Source organism: Primulina tabacum, chromosome 14 (assembly GCF_025594145.1).
Source record: "Primulina tabacum isolate GXHZ01 chromosome 14, ASM2559414v2, whole genome shotgun sequence".
In the NCBI taxonomy this organism is placed as follows: domain Eukaryota; kingdom Viridiplantae; phylum Streptophyta; class Magnoliopsida; order Lamiales; family Gesneriaceae; genus Primulina; species Primulina tabacum.
The window spans coordinates 1051335-1072935 of NC_134563.1; the positions used below are offsets into that span (position 1 = coordinate 1051335).

Genomic DNA, 21601 nt, shown 5'->3' on the forward strand with positions numbered 1-21601 from the left:
TCCGACAGAAACCCTAGAAGAGAATTTTTATTATGATAACATCTCTACTTTCTATATTACAAAGAATGGAGGTCTTAAAATAATTATTTCTGGTGTTATGTTACATTTTTTAAGTACCAAAAATTCTTTGATCATCAAATTACAAAATACTCAATTTTTATTTAATAAAAATATATTTAGTAAAATAGTAAATTATATATTACTAACATATTTTATCTCCATTAAAAAAATCTTTTAAATTTCTAAGAATTTTTATTTATATTTATCTCTATCATGATTTTCTAGATGACTAGCTATCACTTAATGAAAAATCATTAATTTGAAAATAACAAATTATCATGTTAGAATTATTCCAACAATATAAATAATGATGTAAATGAACACTAGTATAGATTAGCCTCTGGATTAGGAAATCAGAAAGGTTATAAATCTGTTATGACAAATCCTGTTACTTTTTGTTTCTGATACTAAGGTGCTCAGTTATAGGTTCGGTCGACCCTATCCCTGCGGGCACTGCCTGCAGGGGTCGATCCAACGGCTCGGATTTTTTCGAGCCAATTTTTTTTTTTTTTTTTACAGGGAGGTGGGCCCGGATCACTCATGTGGAGTGATCCGGGCCGTTCATTGCCTGCACGGGTAGGTTGAAACAAACCCTTAGTTATAGATATAAATATTATAAGGACGCGTGGAGTCAACATGCCGTCTTAGCTCAGCTGGTAGAGCGCGTGGCTTTTAACCACGTGGTCGTGGGTTCGATTCCCACAGACGGCGCAACTTATTTGTTTTTGGTATCATATCATCATCAAGAATTTAACCGGGTTACCGCACCGGGACTAAGGGAGCCGAGTTGATTGGTCAATTTTTTTTTCCTTTGTTGTTAGTGCAGACAATTATTTAAGCAAGTTGCATCCTAAAATTTTGTTTTTATCACAAAATAACATTGTACAAACTCTCACATTTTACACCCTTAGCTTCTTCTCTTGCTTTTACAGATTTACACAGTCAATGTTTTGAATTAACTGTTATATTCAAACAAATAACAATTAGAAAAGTTTTTAGGATATGAATTTTTTCGGTGTGTATTTTCTAGTAAACTTCTTATTAATGGGTGTTTTTAGATATTTATTTGTATTTCTTTTCAGAACTATTTACCAATGAAAAATGAAATCCGTGACAAATTTTTTAAAAAAATAAAAAAAGAGAAAAAAGTTGGTTGACCGTTGTTTTTATTCCACAAAACGGTTGAATGAATGCTTGTATGTATTGATGGAGTTCACGTCTTACCACCTCTCCTTGGTCATTCATTCATTTGTGTTCAATTTAAAGGTGTGAACTCACGTTCACTCCATATATACATACATATATACACACACATATATACACACACACACACATATATTAAAACCAAAAAACCCTACAGAGCTGATCTTGATGTGGGTTTCCACGAATTCACAAGGGTTGAGTTTGGAGTACTTCCAATTATGAAATTCGAAGATTTTTTGATGCAGCCTGGTGAAGATAAACAAACGAAGCACCAACTCCAAGAGGAGGTGGGGGTTTTCACTTCTCTCTCTTCTTCTTTTTTATCGTTTTTTCTCGAATTCGTTATGAAGCTCGGAATATCCATGGATGATATGAGAGATTATATGGACAAAAATAACAGTATTTAATCTTTTGTTTAATCTCAGCATTTTTTGTAATCGTGAATAGAAAAAGGTAGGAATATGTAAGGTGGTGAAATCTTGAACTATCTATGTTGAAGTTTTCTTTCTTCTTCGTTTATATGTAGCTATGGATATATGTTATGCATGCATAAGTAATCTTATATATATACTTCTTATAAGTTATATATGTGTGTGTTTTATTGTTCTGGGATAATCAAAAGATCAGTTGTTTTTGTACTTTTAGACCGACAATTCGATTCAATTTGGGAGTTAATTAAGAGCACTAAAAAACTAAAAGCAGGTCTAGACGGTCTCACGAATCATTATCTGTGAGACGGGTCAACTTCTACCGATATTCACAATAAAAAATAATACTCTTAGCATAAAAATTAATATTTTTTCATGGATGACTCAAATAAGATATATGTTTCACAAAATACGACCTATGAGACCGTCTCACACAAGTTTTTGTCAAAAACTAAAGAGAACAAAAAGTACTTTCTTGGTCATTGAATAACGAACGAGCAAAAACATTTCATCCACAAAGCAATTATTTATATCCTTTCCTTTTAAACAGAGATTAAATTATTTTCTGTTTTATACGTTTTGTAGTCAAAGGTATTTAATACGATGACTTGTCACCAAATACAATTTAATGTGGAGGATAAAAGAATTGTAGTTTGAATTCTACAATAATTGAAGTAAAAAGTTATTCTTTTTATCTACATATCTTTCAATTTATTATCCTCGATCTATACATTCTTCATTTTCTCCCCCGACGTAACCTAAATCTACCAATTTACAAGTCAAATGTTTATGATTTTCTCAACTCTGGCAGGTGGAGAAATTGCACCAAGAGTTGGATGGAGAGTTGCAACTGAACAGGGTTTTGCAATGCGCTGTGCAAGGAACAATTGCCTGGTGTGAATCACGTTCCTGCCAATCCTCACTACTCCCCTTCCAGGTTCCTTCATTAATTTAATTATATCCATTATTATTTTTTCTCGACGAAAGACGATTTTGTTATAATTAAATCTTATCCCACCTCAAGGTTTGAGACCTGATTTTAGATAAGTTACAAGCTATCGTCATTATATCCACTAATTTAATTAAACCCTTGTCTATCATACTTGCCTCTCCATTTTTAAATTTATATTTTCGCCCCGTAGTGCAATTAGAAAAAACTGCTAGAGAGTTTATCATGTAATATAAAATAAATGGAAAATATGGTATTTTATTTTATTCAATTTAAAGAAACCAAATAATGCTTCCTCTTTTTTTTTTTAACAAAATTAAGTAATGTTCTTATGTAGGCAAAAATTTGTGTGAGACGGTCTCACGGATTGTATTTTATGAGACAGATATCTTATTTGGGTTATCAATGAAAAATATTACTTTTTATGCTAAGAGTAATACTTTTTATCGTGAATATCAGTATGATTGACCCGTCTCACAGATAAAGATTCGTGAGATCGTCTCACAAGAGACCTACTCTTATATGTAAGATGATAAACTGTTCATGGTGGGCGTTATCTGTGTTTCATGTTTGTAGATGATAAATATATTTCCGAATTTTTTTTTTTTTAAAGAATTATAACATACAAAAAAGTTCATTTATATTTACTCAAAATATAAAGTTAACATCATCTTGACGTAGAAAATCGAGAAAGCAATATTATCGTGTAATTCTGATGGTGAAAAACTTGTGCTTCATGATCCCATATGAGAATTAAAAAAAGTAACAATTATTTGAAAACAATGACCAAAATATTTTTTTGCAATATCAATCAATCGGATGCATGTCTAGTGCACTTAACATCGAGTCTGTGCAGGTTCAAGTTCTGCTGACAGAACTAGGAGTGGTAGAAGAAGAGATCGATTGGCTCGAAAGAAAGATTAGCGAACTCAAGTTGGATATCTTCCATGAGAAGGTGCAGATTAAAGAACGTCAAGTACTGAAGTTAAAAGAATTACAACGGCAACCCGAGCAACGACAATTAAAGAAGTTGCCTTCTAGAAGACCGAACCAGATAGATAACAGGAATTGTGAAACCCTAGCAACATCACAGAATGATTATAGAAGAAACAGAACTGCAAGAGAAAGAAGAGCCTCTTTAGGTTCCTCTACGGAACTTCAAAGTTTAACTTTCCGAGGAACGAACGGTGAAAAAATTGATACTTCGTCATTTTGTTCAAAACAAGTGTTTATACATAGACATAATTTTGAGAAAATGTTTGGTATTTTAGCCGTTGCAGCAACAGAGGAGGAATATGGGAATTCAGCACACTCAAAAAGTCGTACAGTGAACAACCGACAAGACACAGAGAGTGAAATTGAAAACCCGACTAAGTTATCAGTAGAACTGGTCAAGTGTTTGATAGGAATATTTCTCAATCTAAATAAAGCAACATTGAGGAGAAAAGGATCAGCTAACCTTCCGAAGAATTCTGTGACCTGTGTAAACTCGAAAGCGCTGGTGTCAAAAGCCACATTCAGCTGCAGCACAAACGTGTTTCCATTCAGCCCCAATGTATCTCATCTTGATCCTTATGAGGTATTGCATGAACCTGATTTCGTAATCAGAGATGTTGGACCATATAAGAATTTCATTCAAATCACAAAACGTTCAGTGGATCCAAGTCGACTTTCTGAATGTCTTCCAGCCATGAGAAGACTCAGGTAAGTACCTGTAATCAACAAATCGCTTATCAAAGAGCCTTTCTAAGCGTTTACCTTTGCAGGATTTTGATGCAAAAACTCGGCAAAGTAAACATAACTTACTTAACCCACAAGCAGAAGCTGGCATTCTGGATTAATGTTTATAACGTCTGCGTAATGCATGTAGTACTGCGACACATTTTAAGTCATTTTTTTCTCTATGTCAACGAACCGCAACTTTCTAAATGATTTTTTTACCCTGTTTCAGGCATTTTTGCAACACGGACTTCCTTCAACACAGGAGAAGCTACTAGCACTGATAAATGAGGTAAATCAGCCAAGATTTGGCTTCTTGTTCCACTGGTATTCAGTTATTGAAGACGGCCGATAGAGCAGAAAAGTCTAGGTGGTAGGTTTGAATCTATAGTAACCATATACACAAACTCAAGTATAAAAAATTCATTAACATGTCGAATTTAGATGGAATCTTCAAAATTATTTTTGCAAAATCAATATGGTGATGATATGTTCTCATCAGGCTGCAATTAATGTCGGTGGTTTGGTACTTCATGCTTTCACTATTGAACATTTCATCCTCCGGCGGCAAGCAGAAACCACCAAACATGTGAGTAAAGTAAAAACGAAAACTAAGTTTCAGGCTTTCAGCTCAGTCTTTGAACAATCCAATCAATATCGGAGACAAGATCTCGGTTCATATGACAATCGTATTGTACTTCAGGAGCTAACAGATGAGAAAGCAATGCTTCTAAGGCATGCCTGTGGCCTTGCTTATCCAGAACCTAACATCACATTTGCTCTCTGCCAAGGCAGCTGGTCATCGCCAGCAGTAAGCCCAATATCACAGCATTAAGTTTTCGCATTTACCAAGTTTCAGTAACCATAACCATACAACTAACATTTAGGTTTGCAGTTAAGGTTTTATACACCAGACGAAGTCATGAATGAGCTAGAGAAAGCAAAAATAGAGTATTTGGAGGCTTCAGTTGGAATTACAAGCAAGAAAAAGATTTCAGTGCCAAAGCTCTTGCACTGGCAAATGAAAGACTTTGCTGATGACATGGAATCACTTCTAGAATGGATCTACAGCCAACTACCGCAGACAAGCTCATTGAAACGACAGATAATGGAGAGTCTAGATGGAGAAACGCAATCTCCAACACAAAAACTAACAGAAATTCAACCTTATGTCTCTGAATTCCGCTACTTGCTCCCAGTATAGCAAACTATCACATCATGTATAACTTCTCAGAAGTTTAAATATGAATATACATTATATTATATTATATTATGTATGTATATGTGTACGAATGTTTGCACCCATATATCTGTAAATTAAGATATAAACATCCAACAAATTAAGACAATGAAACATTCAAAATTCTTAAGTGTCATTTCGTAATGAAAATTTTTGTGGCAAAAAACATTTGATTTTTCTGAGAGGAGGTAATGAGCTCCAACAAGTTTAATTCTCTGACATAGGAACAACATTATAATGATAAACAAAAATGGATTTAAAGAATAGCAAACCGTCAAGGAGTAAAATGATGTTTTTTCCTTCATCCTATTTCTCATAAAAAAAGATGGGTGACAAATGGAGAAACCAAAAAAACTATATGCCATTGAGGGAGACAAACTCCAGTCGTGATTTCTGATTGCTCTATAACGGTTATCACAAAATAATTTTCTGCAAAATTTCACACAAAACTGAACTAATGTTGAAGAACACCATCAGCATTACAAAAAGAAAAACAAACTATAGAAAGAAAAGTTTTGAGGACAAACACCCATGGCTTACTACAATAAACTTTCTCCACGAGAAATCTTCACGAAGTGGGATCAGCTAAAAAATTTACAATCCTGTTTAGAAGATTTAAACCAAATACAGTTTCCTCACAGTTTATTTTCACTGACACTTCAAGTGGTTCAGAGCAAGTACCTTTGATGGTGAGTGTGATTAAACAGGGAATCAAGTTGCTTAGGATCTCGCCACTAAATCGTAAGCATAAACCAGACAAGTCATCGAGGTTAGTGGCAACTGGCATGTCCACGGTTACAAGAAATAAATTTGCATTGCTAAGCATCTTAAAAGCTATTTTTTCACATACAGTAAGAACTTTGTCTTTCATAAATGAGGGATCATCTTTGTCATTCAGCTGGCCAATGTGATCAGCGAAGTTACACCTGTAGCATACAGAAGAAAAAGAGAAATGGGAGATTACTGCACAATTGTAAGATTGATTCAACAATTCTAAGTTCCATCATGTAAAAGTTACTCCCTGTACAACCTAGTTCCCAATATCTAAGGCTGTAAGTGAGAAAACTCTTGGAGCGACAGCACCAAAGAGAAAAAATAATGCAAAATAGTTATACTACATAAATCTACTACGCTATTCTTGTAAAATGGATTTAAGGTGCTTATTTACGTAAATCTAGGAGAAGAATTTCCCTTTCAGATTCTGAAAGCCAACTTCCATTCATAACAGACAGGAGATGAAATCAGAAGGAACTTTCTCAATTTTGAAGAACACAACTTCAGGAAGGGAGGTCCTCAGCACTAAATTCAGGTAATAAAAATAGACAAAACACTTTCACTTCTTTACTGGTAAATAGGTAAACCTGGAACTCATTGACAAGCTTGACTAACTATTACCTCACAAGAAACTTATCAATTTTTTGGATGGACTGGCCATTGGAACCTTAAGGACAATAAGAAATAAGCAAAACAAAAACTATTACTTGAACCCAAAGATCACAAAATAAGCCAACTAAAAACTGACTTTTTGATAATATTAAAATATGTCATCTACAATCTTCCAAAAAAATCTTTGAATATTATTTTATTGCCAAAAACAAATTTATTCATGTACAATGTTCAGAAGAATTTCCCTTTCAGATTCTGAAAAGCCAACTCCCAGTCATAACAGACTGAAGTCAGAAGGAATCTTTCTCAATTTTAAAGAACACAACTTCAGGAAGGGAGGTCCTCAATACTAAATTCAGGTAATAAAAATAGACAAAACACTTTCACTTCTTTACTGGTAAATGGTGAACATGAAACTCATTGACAAGCTCGACAAACTATTACCTCACAAGAAACTTATCAATTTCTTGGATAGACTGGCCACTAAAACCTTAAAGACAACAAGAAATAAGTGAACCAAAAACTATTACTTGAACCTAAAGACAACACAAAATAAGCCAACTAAAAACTGACTTTTTGATAATATCAAGATGTGTCATCTACAATCTTAAAACAAATCTTTGATTAATATTTTATTGCTAAAAACAATTTTTCATGAGACTAAAACTGTCGTCATTTACAATGTTCAGAAAAATCTCCAGGAATGGTTTAATTGTAAGGATGTTATCCCACATTAGAGTTTTGCAACACAATATTTTTTTCTCTCAAAGCCTTACTGGCACAACAATCTATCTCCGTCATATACCAGAGCATAAAAAACAGCCCATTGTGTTAAAATCATAGACTCATAGTAATAGCCACAAGCTGAACAAAGGCCAACGCTGACATTTTGAAAATAACATCGGTATGCCAGCAGACATCCAACAACAACAAAATACATCAAATAATTAACTAATAGAGCATGTTTGACTTTGTTCATCAATACAACTATGTAGGCTTTCATACATGATGCAGGTGGAAATAGGATAATAACATTGTTGCCTTTTGGCATAAAGTTAGGCCCCCAAGACCAACCAAAGATGATGCCTAAATCTTCTTTTAGAGAGAGAATGGAGGCAGTCCATAACTCCTTGAAGGATCTCAACCACTTTAGGAACATCTTTTGTTTAACAGGTTCTTTTATGTACGGCGATGTCAAAATGTTCGAGCTTTTCAATTTCTAATCGAATGTTCAAGCTTTTCAATTTCTAATCGAATGAAAGCATCGATAAATGTTTTGGTCAACAGATTTTGCTTGCTTCTCACTAAAATAAGCAACATAAAGCTAAAAACTATAAGCAACTTCTATTAAGATTTTCCAGCAATCATTTAGATTACAGTATCCCAACTGAAGCATCTGAAATACATTAATCATAATTTTGATGAACCAAACACTATATCTTAGATGACAAGACACCAAAAAAGACCAAAAATAGTTATTTTAATATTCCCCCCTTGAGATAACATTACACATATCTGATGAGTGACAATCAAAACTCATAAAAACTATATTTGATGGCAAAAATTCACTCGGAGCTTATATATCTATGATGGCAACATTCCAGGCACAAAGACTTGACTCCAAATGAGGGTAATTGTTGCCTCATCCTCGTAAACATAATCACATGACAAACCTAGAAGATATATCAATATCAGCTTCTTTTAGCAATTTGAGCAAATAATCTCAAGTCTAATGACACCAGTTTTCTAGATTCAACTTGAATGCATGTGTAATCCAATCTCCACATGTTAGATTTTAGCATACACCAGACTCCATGCCATTCCTTCAACATGAGGCACTAAGATCCAATATTTTTTATCAAGAAATTATAGGATGGTTAATAGGTTTCAAAATCTCCCATAGTCATCCAGTTGGTTTTTTATCCTAGCAATAGCACACTCATTGAGACTTGATGTAGTGGAACAGACAACCTAAATTATTACCATCATATGCTGTTGACAATGTGATCCGTATTCACGTTATCAGCTGAATTAAGACATGTACAACATATCAATAAATTAAAGAAAATAGCCCACAATGATTTGCTGTAGGTTTCAGTTTCTCCAGAGGTGGAGAATATTATGATTCCCATGATTTATCAAGCACCTGGGCTATGGTTACTAGCCTTGAGAAGACCCCCACTTAAAAGGCTAGTATTTTGGGCTAGACTCTCATGTTGGGTTCATGACCTACATGAGCCCTCACTACTTCAATGAGGGCCAGTGTTCCAAAATGCAGCCTAGGCGCTAGGCGGAGGGCCTCCGATAAGGGGGCAGGCGACCAATTTGGGCGCTAGGCGGGCCTGGGCGCACCTAGGCGGGCCTATTTAAAAAAATTGGGCTTTTTAAAATTTTAAGATCCGTTAACAAGCCCATTTTAACTAGGTCTGCTTGCTGGCTTTCTTTCGTTCATTTTTTTCTATCTCTCGTTCGTTCCAGAGACTCTTTCCGTCTCTCGTTCGTTCCGCGATCCTTCTCCTCAGTTCTGCAATCATTCCAATCTGAAGTTCACGCCATTCCTACAGCGTTCAGGTCCATCTCTATTTTTAAGCTTTTTGGTTGAAGTTCAAGCGATTTCCTTCTCACGCCTTCTCAGAAAATGTGTGCGCTTGGGGCGTTAGTCATTCATCAATCTCGCAATAGATGTTGGATGATGATCTGTTGCTCGTGAAAGTGTTTTGCGTGAGTGTTAAGCTATTAGGTAAACTACGGCACTGCAACATGTGGATTACGTGTCTTCCAAAGTGAAAACTAGGTAGGGCAGTGTAAGAATGAGGCATGTGAAGGACATGATATATTTGCATTACTGCTGGAAGGATTTCTGATTTAGAATCCGATTAGTGGCGCCTAGTCCCCCGTGCCCGACTAACGCCTAGTGAATTTTAGAACCTTGAGGGCAATGGTTCGCCATAGGTTTCAGTTTCTCAACAGGTGGAGAATATTATGATTCCCACGATTTACCAAGCACATGAACTATTGTTACTATCCTTGAAAAGATCCCCACTTAAAAGGCTAGAATTTTGGGCTAGACTCTCATGTTTGGTTCGTGACCTACATGAGCCCTCATTATTTTAATGTATTTGCAGATTGTTTGATAACAGTAAAGGGGCCATATGTTTCATGGGCTAAAATCTACCATAGAGATTGATCTAACCCTGAAGCATATCAGTCTTGGAAATCCAATTCCTGTAGTTATAGAGAATTGTTTTTGCTCTTCTCAAAATTGTTGTGCCTATTCGCATAGGCATGACTCATCTGTGTTCTCATTTTTTTAGCATGTATTGTCACACAAGTGGTCTACATTCGAACAATGCAACTTATATTATTTTCTAGAGCTAAGACCAATCACCCTCTATGTTCTTGTGCTTCAGTTAGATTTACAAGTCGGGGTCTAGCATAACTCCAAGTTGTAGCTAAGTGGTTTTCCGAAAAAGGAAAAACTCAAAGTAAACAAAAAATGCACAAGAGAGGTGATGCAGGTTACTCTTTCATAACGTTATTTTCATGCTCTAGTTATCCGTATAGATATGTAATATAAAATCTACAACCGCCCTCTCCTCTCTAAATAGGAGTTCTATGATGAAATCTTGAGGAGCGAAAAAAAACGAACAGGAAAGAAAGACCAAGAATCCCATAAAGATAATTAAATGTTCAAGGAACTAACCCTTTAATGTATTCGAACATCCCACGAAGTTGTGATTCCTTGATTAAAAAAGCTTCAATGTCCATTGGAAGAGGTTTAATGAAGTTACCAATATTTGGTCGTAACTTCACCAGGTGCTTTTCACCATTGCACAATAAAACCAACTTCACAGGCACCAGGTGATGTCTGAAGCAAACCTGGAGGGCTCTGTTTGTTGTCTGACAGGGTTCAAGAGTAACTATTTCTTCCATAGGGAGCAGAGTTGGTACTTCAACACGAGACACCAAGGATCTGTAGATTAAGATTAACAATTAAATAATTGCAGTAGAGACCAATACAACATGAGAGGTGAAAATAGGCAAAGATGTGATACTTGATGCAAAAATTAAAGGTAAATGACATTAATCTAAACCAATTAGAAACATGTATTTAAGAGCAAAGTCCTCCAAATGCAGACATAGAATCAAACTATGTCGGCATTTAGAGTATGCATCTCCAGTTAAATGAAAGAGAGAAGATAGCAAGAAATTATAAAAAAGATATGGTGATATTGAGACTTGACCATAGAAGGATAGATCAGGATAACAGCGGAAAGGGACAGTGGAAAGTCCTATGAATTATGGATTGTGATAATCAAGAACAAGAAAGATCCACGGGTAGGTATTTGAACATCGATTTGTGCTTTCTCAATAAAATACAGGGGGTTTGTCGATTGGGCTCTTTACAGAATTATTTCACGGGAATTCATCTTTGCTTCCAATGACTCGGAAATATGTGCACATCAAACACAAACAGCTTAACAGCAGGCCACAAAACAATCAAATAAGGTAAAATCCTAGTCAAAATTAAAGGACTGGCTCAAACCACCTTTCACTTTCAGACATTGGGGGGTCTAAAGAATCTAGACTTTTATCAGATTCCTCTTCAGAAAGTAATATATTTGACATAGGTTCTGTTGAATAGTTCCTGAAGGAGACCTGCAAACATACAAGTTGTGGAGATGTACTTGACACCTCAGATGAAAATACGTAATCCACACTTAATCCACTTCCATTAGCAGGATCTAGAAGTGTGTATGTCTTGGGTTTGATCAGGTGACCGATATCCTTGATTGAGATTCTAGCAAATGATCTCTGAACCAGACTTAGATTAGGCTTCTCGTTCTGGCTCAAACTAGGCTTTTCATTCAACCATGATTCAAGATCCCTTTTGGACATTAATTCACCAAAGTCACTCAAGCCAGATGCATGAATCTTTTCCGAGCCCTCAATCTGATCTCTACTAGTTATAGTACCATCCGAAACATGAATTAGTGGGTCAGCTTCTTCGCTATCATTGCCAACAGATGTATTATCATAGTTACCATCACCATCGCTTGAACAAGGGACAGAAACTTGAGAACTGTAATCAGATGTGTTTTCTTCATCTAGAGACCCTAATTCAGTATCAGAATTATAGATATCATTGGGTTCAATACCAGCAGTACCCATTCCTGTGGTGTTTGTTGCTTGCACCTGATTATCCATTAAACTACACGGCTTGGGGAGAGGTTCATATCCTGGAGCTGCATGCAGGACAATCTGTGAAAGAGATCCAGGAAGATAAAACCGATAGTTTAATGGTTCTGGATAAAGCAGTTTTGTTTGTCTCCCAAACACGCATTCAGCAATAAATTGAAACCTCTGCTCCTTTACTTCTTCCATATTAGGAAATCCCATACTGGATGATAGAAATCTCTTCACAACACGAGCACGATCTCGAACATCATAATTCAAGTCAAATTTGGATAGCTCCAGTATATATTCTACAGTACTTCTTAGAGCAGTTATATCTTCTCCTTTGGCATGTAATATGACCTAGAAAAAAGTGACAGAATAGTTATTAATGAATCATGAAAATTCAGTGATATGCACCACAATTCATCAATTTTAGAACCTGAGCAATCATAATCCACTGTTTCCAACAAAGTATAAAGACGAATATAAGAAAATAACAGATACAAGCATTTCAATATTTTGTTAGGTGAAGAAAATCATTTCTGAAGTTTACCTTGCCTGATTTAAGCAATATGGTGCTTATCCAAGAAATATTGCTGAGCCTTTCAAATTATGTCAACTATGGTTATCTTTTATTAAACCAAAAGAGCAACTAAGAATATATTTCTTCCACAAATGAAGGAGCTTAACTTATATCTAACTCGTACACAGGTTACTTGCAACAAGATCAAGAAAAAAGAACTACTATTATTAACTACCTTAATGCAAGAATTAATAATCTGGAGCTTTGGTTCAACCTCTTCCAACTTAAAACGCCAAGCAAGATACTTGTAAACTGTTGGCACCATCTTTGAAATATGGCTCCCAATGTTGTTGTACTCACCCAACATCCATATAACCATTGCACGTGCAGCTGGTGCCCATATTGAATCCAAGCTTCGCACCAAATTGACAATCACCTTCAAAACAATGGTGAGTTTTATTATTCCATAACTAGGTATTTACTTAGGAGTGCAGGTAATAAAGATCATGTTCTTTCAAAGGAATACGAGAATACAAGGTAGATACAGTATGATCATGAAGTAGGGCGCAAATAATGTTGTGGTAGGATTAACCGAACAAATTTGAAATATATATATATGTGTGTGTGTGTGTGTGTGTGTGTGTGTGTGTGTGTGTATATCATTCTGTTACCAAAAAACCACAAGGAGTTATTCTGTGTAGAATTTTCAATTGAATCGAATGGGCCGCCTGTGGAATAGAAGTGGTACCATCAGATACCTCTGGAATTTTTTTCCTTTTCTTATTCTTTTTATTTTAAAACTTAACATAATATGTGTGTATGTCAAGTATTAAAGAAGGATACAAAGTTATCGTACTATTAATGTTAAATAAATAAAATTTTATACATTTCATTTATTAATCCCCACAGACCACATTAGGAGTGCAAATGAGTCAAGCTAATTGTGAGTAGCTCGTGAGCGGCTCAATCAAAACTCGACTCGAGCTTGATTTGACCGAGTTCGAGCTCGAATAGCGCGCACTCAAGTCGAATTCGAGTTTTAATTGTTTCTACTCGAGTAGCTCGCTATATATTATTATTTTGTAATATTTTTTTAAATTTAAGGGTATTTTAGTCTGTATAAATACAAAATTTAAATCCTAAAATTATGCTACAAACACTATTGAGCTTTTCGAGCAAGAGTAACTCGATATTTTTACTAGTCGAGCTCGAGCTTGAAAAATGAATACTCGATAGAGTTCGAGTCAAGCTTGAGCTTACAAAATTTAAATCGAGTCGAGCGTTCACAGCCCCAGGCCACAGTAGCAGACATGAATAGTAAGTAAAATTGTCTACCAAACTACCACCATGGCTTCTTAAACACATTTTCATATTTTTTTAAATGAATCTTTCTTTATTTTGAAATAATTTTTGGAAGAGGTCACATCTAGGAAACAAGTGGACACATTATAAAATTTTACTTAAAAGGAATTTAAAAATCGGATAGGCAGATAAAATTTCAATTTTAAATTCCAATATATCTAAGTCACATTTCAAACTGAATATCAAATCATTTGAATTGAAAATAATCAGTGATAAAGCTGAAATTGGAAACTTTTTAAATTGAAAGAAAGCCAAAAAAAATTACACCAAATCAGCAATTGATGTTAAACACTGTTCAAACTAGACACTCTTGTATGTTGTGTATGACATTTATCAGAGAAGAGCTTCATTATTTGATGATAATACGATTATTCATTATTCATTATCCAACTCCCTAACTAACCAAATTTACAGTATTGAGTATCGTATTACATTGTGCAATAAAATGGCAGGCTGGAGGCTCTATGGGTCCTTGGCCAAAAAGACCAGTTGATGTGAAAGAGGGATTGTTTAAATTAGGAAAACTAGATAAAAGAAATTATGAGCATTCTCTGAAATGTATCGCAGGTACTCCCCTAATAGCAGATTTAGTTGACACAGCAGCTGGGCTCTTTCCTAACTAGTAATGGCACCAACACGTTTGAAATCCTGGATTCAGGTGAGATATGTAAACACTGTGGATATTTTCATCTTTTAAAGCACTATGAAGCAATTCTAAGCCAGACCACAAGTTATCTCAACAGTCATCTTGATCATTGGATGAGAATAAAGTGGATGATTCCAATGCACCCACATGCTACGCATCCTTTACGTCTTTAATTAGAAGGCTTGTGCATCATACAACAGATATAAACAGGGTTTTATGCTCCAAAGCTCTGGCCCAAGACCAAGTTCAAGAAAGTTACATGGTAAAATCAACATAACTGACTGAAGTTATGAAGCTGATGTAAGAGTTGTTTTGGTGTCTGACAAATAAATAGATTGAATTTTCTATGGAGAAGATTCCAAAGTCAAAGAACTGGAGAGAAGGATAAGCAAATCTGAGAAGTGTTCATAATACTGAGAATCAGGTACATAAGACAAATATAACATGATTAGGACACTGCATAAGATCTCCCAAATACATGTTCCTCATATCCTTCTTTAAACCCAAAATCTTTCCTTTTTTGATGAATTAAACTTACTCAAAAAGTTCCCTGTGGAACAAAGCTCAGAATCCAATTATTTTACCACTGAAGCAGACAAACAGAATTTAAATCCTAACAAGATAACAACAAGAAAATACAGGTATGAAAAGACCAAAACAGCAAAATAATCAACAAGCTTACCTTCTCATGAGTGGGAGGATCTTGTTTTATGATTAATCTGATAGACTTGATAGCTTGAACTAATACAATATCGTCTTCACCAAATGATGCATCCTCCCTATGTGAAGATTCTGAAATTATAATATCAAGTCAAAAATTTTCTAACAGAGAGAAAAGAAGAGAGAACCAACAGAAAGTAAATAGCTGTATTAATTCTATAGCAAAAGAACAGCAGTTACCAGATAATGCCAGAGTCAACAGGCCTTCCAAACATGTGGTTGCAACATCCGGGAGTTTTAGTGTACATACACCAATTGCAGCCACAGCATCAGCAGCAAACCTCCTGTTTGGGTCTCTAACATATTCCTGACATTTAATGAAATGATATGCAACATTTACACAAAACATACTTTGTAATAATAAATCAGGTGAATGGTTTGTGGTTTAAAAATCTATTAACCTATATCATAAATGTGTATTTTATTTGCGTAAAGTATATAATCGTCCAACTTTCACCAGGAAGACGCTGCCCTATGCATGAATCATCACTACACGTTTACAAATTAACTAGTGGTTTCTTACCGGCAGTTATACAAGCTGGATAAGTTTTTTGTTTGAAAACTTAATCATGACCAGCCCATAAAGCAGTCAATATGGTGGTCCAGGCGGTTCAAAATACCTGGTGGTCCTGTCTGGACTTTGAAACACTCAGCAGTTGCACAGCTGAGAAGCGCCTTTATTTGGTGCCCAGGCAATGAAATCGTCTATGTTTAGAGATTGCTACACAAACTAAAAAAGAAATTACCTGAAACTCGAGAAATATAGTGGAAATTGATGAATCTGTGGCTATAGAAGAGAGTATTTCAAGCTTCAGAGTTTTTATTTGATATGAATCTGAGGAGCTGATGAAAAAATCTTCAAAATGTGGAGCAAATAAAGATGGCGTTACTTTGGCAAAGACCTGAATGTTGCACAAGACCTGCATAGAAAAATGAAAACATCAAACATCAAACAAGGAAAGATTCTCCTGTTGGAACATTTGAAACAGATGAAACATATACCTACAATAATCTGAAATAAAGGTCAGGCCACAACTTTAAAATGACGCATTTTCCAGCTACTATAAACAATAGTTACAGTCAAATACTTAAATGGATGGAGAAACTATTTCAAGAAAGAGTGTCAGGGTATTGAACCACCAACATATAATAAAAAAAGGAGATTATCAAGAATGCTATAATAGTCAACTTAGCACACAAAGGATGAAGCATTACTGGCAGGCCAGAGGATATTTATTTGTAAAGCGGTATCTCCCTTCTCTACGAAGGAACAGTTTATTTATCTATTATCGATATTCAAACTGAGCTATTTAAAAGTAGATTCTACACTGTAGTTAGCATTGATCTGGAAAAGGTAACTATCAAAAACTTGAATATCAAACCCAGCATGAAATACAAGTTCAAAACCATAGAGAATATTATATATCAGCCTAAATGTAACATCCTCGAGTCAAATGTTAGATTTATTACATCCAGTCATCTAGAATAGACCATACCATTGTTTTGGCGTATTCACAAGTTTTTTTCCATACCACAAAGGGTTGCTGCTCAGCAAAGGTGTAAAAACATGTATTATATGACAGACACTAACAGTCACCTTCTGAAGTCTTATCAGATTAAGTTTCTAACATAATCACTGCAAAATACCAAAACTGTAGATGGGGGACGCAAATCAATTAATGAAGTACCATTAGAGCAAGAGTACATGAGCAAGAGTACATGATAAAGGGCCAATACCACATATTTTGAGGAGATAGATGACCTAAGCAGAAATAGCAAGGGTTTAACAATCTTTGGAATGTCCTGTTTTGGTGCCATAATCCAGAGAACCCCGGCTGAAGCCAGAACTACAGCACTATTATAACTCCATAATAAAGGTGATGTACACTGCAAGAAGATCTTCAAATCATCATTGCTTTGGGCAGATGTACCACGTCCCTCGTCTAAGTCCATAGAATCTTGATTTATATCTCTCAACTTGGATAAATACTTATCAGGTCCTTCGAGGTAACTCCTGGAGAGTATATCTGCCATTTCTACAATAGTGTCACAACCAAATTTCCTTATTGCAAGATGAGGCTCCATTTCCTCCGTATCTATATTATGATTCACAGGTCCATTAGAAGACAACATTATGGATTCATGAACAAGCCCGTGTTTCGCTATTACATATCTGAGAAGAATCCCAATCAACACAACCTGGCCCCATTCTTCTACATCAGGAAGAGTTTCACACAATCTTCTGTAATTTACTTCAATCAGAGTTAAATTATTGGGGCATATAGAAGCAAAAGCAGCGGCAGCGGCTCCAACTACACCAGGAGAGTTGTCCTTCAGCAACAATCCAACAATCTGCATAATGTTGTGAATCAATTGGTGGCACACATAAGCAAAAGATAAATTTTAAAAAAGAAGGGCAACAGACAGAAGCAAGAATTAGGAAAATATATCCAGCTTTATCAAAGCCATCTATATAGTTGTAAATCAATTGGGGGCACGCAAATGCAAAATATCATTTTAAAAAAGAAGGGTAAATAGACAAAAGCAAGAATTAGGAAAATGTATCCAGCTTTGTCATAGCCATCTTCTAGAAAGCAGTGCTCAGACATGTGACACATAAAATGCCTTCACATCGTGTGAATACCAGTTTTCTCATATCTAATACAAAAAATAAGCCTCAATTGGAAAACTCTTGAGCTCCATAAACGTGAACTATGAACAAGAACAAGTTTAAGAAATTTTAGATTGGACATCCTTCTCTTAGCTATTTAGTATTTACCAATATTTTGGATATTTTAAATTTTTACCCTAGCGTATGGTGGTCATGACAGATTTTCACATTTATCCTAGGTAGTAGGGCATTGGTGGTCGTGCCCTCCAATCCATTCATCTCAACTCCCCTCATTTGCAGACAACAAGACCGGAGGTTGGAGGAAATTGCCAATAATGTTCAAAAAACCCACCGTCATTGTTCCTTTCATTCATTATCCTTCTATTTAACTTAACCCACAGTTTTAATGTTTGCATACTTCTGCATGTAAAATTCAATTATTTGTTTATAAATTGCCTCCATTCTTCAATAAGTTATATAGCACAACTTTATGAAGAACCGCGTCAACAGAAAGTAGAATAAAACAATCCACATATTGGAAATTCTTCTCTTGAAAAAAAATCGAAGGAAATAGAGATTCTATAAAAGGAGACTATACGGATAAGCAGAATCTCACGTCAGCCTGCAATGAGAGAGATTACTATCAAGTGTCAGTTCCCCAAGAATTTCAAAACCTTCTACCATAGAAGAACAAAATTTATCGGTTAGGTACGAGTCAAATCAATGAAATCCTTTCAGCCTCGCTTTTGAAATGCAATCGATAACTTGTGAAGGATTTTCTCACTTTTTGACAGCAAGATGATGTAAGACTACTATTGAACACGCATTCCTATATTACACCATTTGAAGGCTTTTCTCAACATTTATCATGTCTTATACATCTTTTGGCTTCAAAGTCAAAAAGGTGCCACACGCCCACATTCATAGTCTGCACCTTCCATTCATGAAAATTCGAACACAGAGTTGGACTTTACGATATCTGGTAACTTCACCAAGATAAAATTTGAACTTATCACTTAAGAGATTTAAAGGTCCTACCTTCAGTGACAGTAGCTAATGGCTATAACCCACCTTCTCTAGGAAAGATACTAGAAATTGAAGCCAGATTCATTGAATAACCCTCACTCCACGAGTCACAGATTCAATATCAATCTATGATGACATTCCAGATAGGTTAAGTCTATTTCTAACAAACATTCAACATTTGATCCTCTTTGCTTTCTTTAAATTTTTTATGTTTTTGGTTATTTTCTTTTCTTTTTTTTTTTTTGGAGTGGCAACACTTGAACAACGCATTTGTTGTGATTGACACATTCTTTCCTTCTGGTGTTACATGCTAGCATTGAAGCTCATATTTCAGCCTGTATCTTTCCTATGATGTGCTTTGGTATGTTCACTTACTCTCATCTTTCATGCAATGAAAGACAACCATATCAATTTGGTGCCTTCTCATTGTTTAAGTCGCTAAATTTTGATAGGGGAATTCAGTTTGGGGTAAAATCACGGCCAACTTCTTCATATTATCTTTAATCTATAAGCAAACACAATGGGCTGATCGGTAGAGACTCTGAACCATCGTTCGGTTTGTCAATTAAGTTAAATGGCTGGTTGGGTTCATCCATTAAGTGCTTAAGCCGTTCCAAAAACATGCTTTTTGTAAAGCTTAGACCTTTAGTTGGCAAACAATCTGTTCCTATTTTCTAGATAAGTAAAACTCCACACAGCGCTATCATTTACCAACATCTTTAGCAGAGAAAATTAATCTTAGTCAACAGAACACCCTTTTTACGATGCATACATTATTTCTTCACCTAAAGGTAAAAAGGTCCCTCTTGATCTCCACATAAATGTCAAGGTCTCGTAAATCCAACCAGTCCAGGATACTAAATTGATTAATTTGTATCAACAGAAAGGAAAGTAATTTGAGGCCACATTACCAAACAACAAACACATTCAGTAAAGAGTTAAGTATTACACTTCGAATTTTGGAGCCACATCGGATCCACAAGGCTCTATAAAAGATCTAAGAACACTTGGAAAGTGAAAGGATTAAGTAGAAATGCAGGTGAGGAGCAATGATTATTCATAAATTAGTAACACTGATTGGAAACTTTTTCAAGTCTACATCAACAGTTTTCAGAAAGTCTGAAGACCACCTTTTTATGACAAGCTTTATATCATGCACGTCTCATAAAAATTATCAGAGGAAGGCAACCATCGGGTATACTCAAAGATTCAATTTCCAGAGCATATTTGATAAAATGAGTGTTTTTGCATCAACAAAATACTGGAGAAAGACAAATATGCCAAAAAAATAAAACTTACAACGCCCATTTCAGTCTTTCGCCACTTGTATAAATATTTTTTCCCCAAAAAAAATTTGTGGGAGTGAGAAAGAAATGTAAGTTACTAACTGACCTCTTCAATTGAAGTTGTGTGTTCCTCCAAGCGCAAATCATGCAATTTAGGAAGTGCAGTAGCAGCACATTTTCTAACATAAACAGATGGATCTCGAGCACATTTCCCCACTGCAGCAATAACAATTGGCGCAATCACATGTAAACGAATCCCTGCCATGGTGCGGAGAGCCCACGCTCTCACCAATGGGTTTGGATGCCCTATATCCTTCTGAAAATAATTTATTGACAGCAATGTTTCATTTGGCCGCCTACCACGCAAAATTCATATCATTCTTGTCATACATTTCAACAGGTACATTTTCACAAAAATAACTAGAAAACGAAAAGACAAACTCAATCGCAAAAAAAATACTGTTTCCGCTTCATACTTCTCAGCATAATGCAGCAAATACAAGTACACCAGCTTCTTAACTTCCAGTGACTGTGACGCAACATTTTTAACCACCTGTAACTCACACGCAGCAAAGAAAACAGTCCATAAGAATAAAATCGAATCCACTGACAAAACAGACTATGCAATTCAGTTAAATCAAAAATCCAAAGCAGCTCAATTCGAGGAACAAACTGGAGAGGACCTGAGGAAAATATAAATCACGTCAATTCCCTGGGCAATGAGAGCGAGCAGCCGCTTGAGTGCTTCACACTTCTCGGAGTCGAATTTGCTGTCGAGGAGAGGCACGATGCTGACGTCGTCGGGATCGTCGTACAGATGCGCGTCGCTTCCGATTCGGAAAACCATCGCCGAGGCCTTGCTCAGTGACTCCGCCGCCACCCCAAATTGCGTAAACATTATAAGGAAATCTGATCGGAGAAAGACAACGGAGGGTTCATGTAAAAGAAAAAATTACGATCTGGACTCCCAGTCCGTCATTTTATTGCATTTTTATGGGAAAAAATCTATCATTCGATACACACGACGATTACACTTGATCGTTTTTATTTAATATTGTTGGAATATATAAAGAGAGATAAATGGTACATAGAGAGCTACTTAAGAATTTCACATAAATTGTTAATATTTTATGTTCTTTCAGTTAGCCAAAAACTATAAATTTTTCTTCAAGCTAACTTCTTTTCCACAAAAACTTCTATGAATTTGTCACAAATGTTAATTTTGTGAGAGTCTCGTATGCCATTTGACTCGTAAAAAATATTA

The 21601-nt window shown here is 35.5% G+C and overlaps 2 protein-coding genes, 1 long non-coding RNA gene and 1 other non-coding gene across 11 annotated transcripts; 2 read left to right on the forward strand and 2 right to left on the reverse strand.

Moving 5' to 3' along the window:
• Positions 1-698: 698 nt before the first annotated feature.
• TRNAK-UUU (transfer RNA lysine (anticodon UUU)) lies at positions 699-771 on the forward strand. The gene has a single exon. It is a non-coding gene; the product is annotated as a tRNA-Lys (tRNA).
• Positions 772-1339: 568 nt separating this feature from the next.
• LOC142524487 (uncharacterized) lies at positions 1340-5563 on the forward strand. Of its 6 annotated transcripts, none has more exons than XM_075628506.1 (8): positions 1340-1550; positions 2503-2628; positions 3497-4344; positions 4407-4506; positions 4592-4651; positions 4862-4948; positions 5063-5170; positions 5247-5414. In XM_075628506.1, the coding sequence occupies exons 1-8, from the start codon at positions 1482-1484 to the stop codon at positions 5256-5258; spliced, it is 1410 nt and encodes a 469-aa protein (XP_075484621.1). In that variant the 5' UTR covers positions 1340-1481; the 3' UTR covers positions 5259-5414. The 6 variants fall into 6 exon arrangements, with proteins under 6 accessions (XP_075484621.1, XP_075484620.1, XP_075484619.1 ...); XM_075628504.1 differs by having other exon boundaries at positions 1341-1550; positions 5255-5563; XM_075628503.1 differs by having other exon boundaries at positions 1341-1550; positions 3497-3827; positions 3921-4344; positions 4862-5170; positions 5255-5563.
• Positions 2410-4737, reverse strand: LOC142524488 (uncharacterized). Of its 3 annotated transcripts, none has more exons than XR_012814901.1 (3): positions 4447-4737; positions 4100-4352; positions 2410-2632 (listed from the first exon to the last, which is right to left on the reverse strand). It is a non-coding gene; the product is annotated as an uncharacterized LOC142524488 (long non-coding RNA). The 3 variants fall into 3 exon arrangements; XR_012814902.1 differs by lacking the exon at positions 2410-2632 and adding an exon at positions 3580-3718; XR_012814903.1 differs by lacking the exon at positions 2410-2632 and adding an exon at positions 3622-3755.
• A 604-nt stretch (positions 5564-6167) lies between the features above and the next one.
• LOC142524486 (AP3-complex subunit beta-A) lies at positions 6168-21364 on the reverse strand. Its single transcript, XM_075628499.1, is given in 12 exon segments — positions 6168-6525; positions 10689-10958; positions 11535-12523; positions 12922-13122; positions 15377-15486; positions 15595-15721; positions 16161-16334; positions 17152-17766; positions 20444-20693; positions 20814-20890; positions 21021-21034; positions 21037-21364. Coding segments are annotated over 12 exon segments (3384 nt in total). The 5' UTR covers positions 21236-21364.
• Positions 21365-21601: the final 237 nt, after the last annotated feature.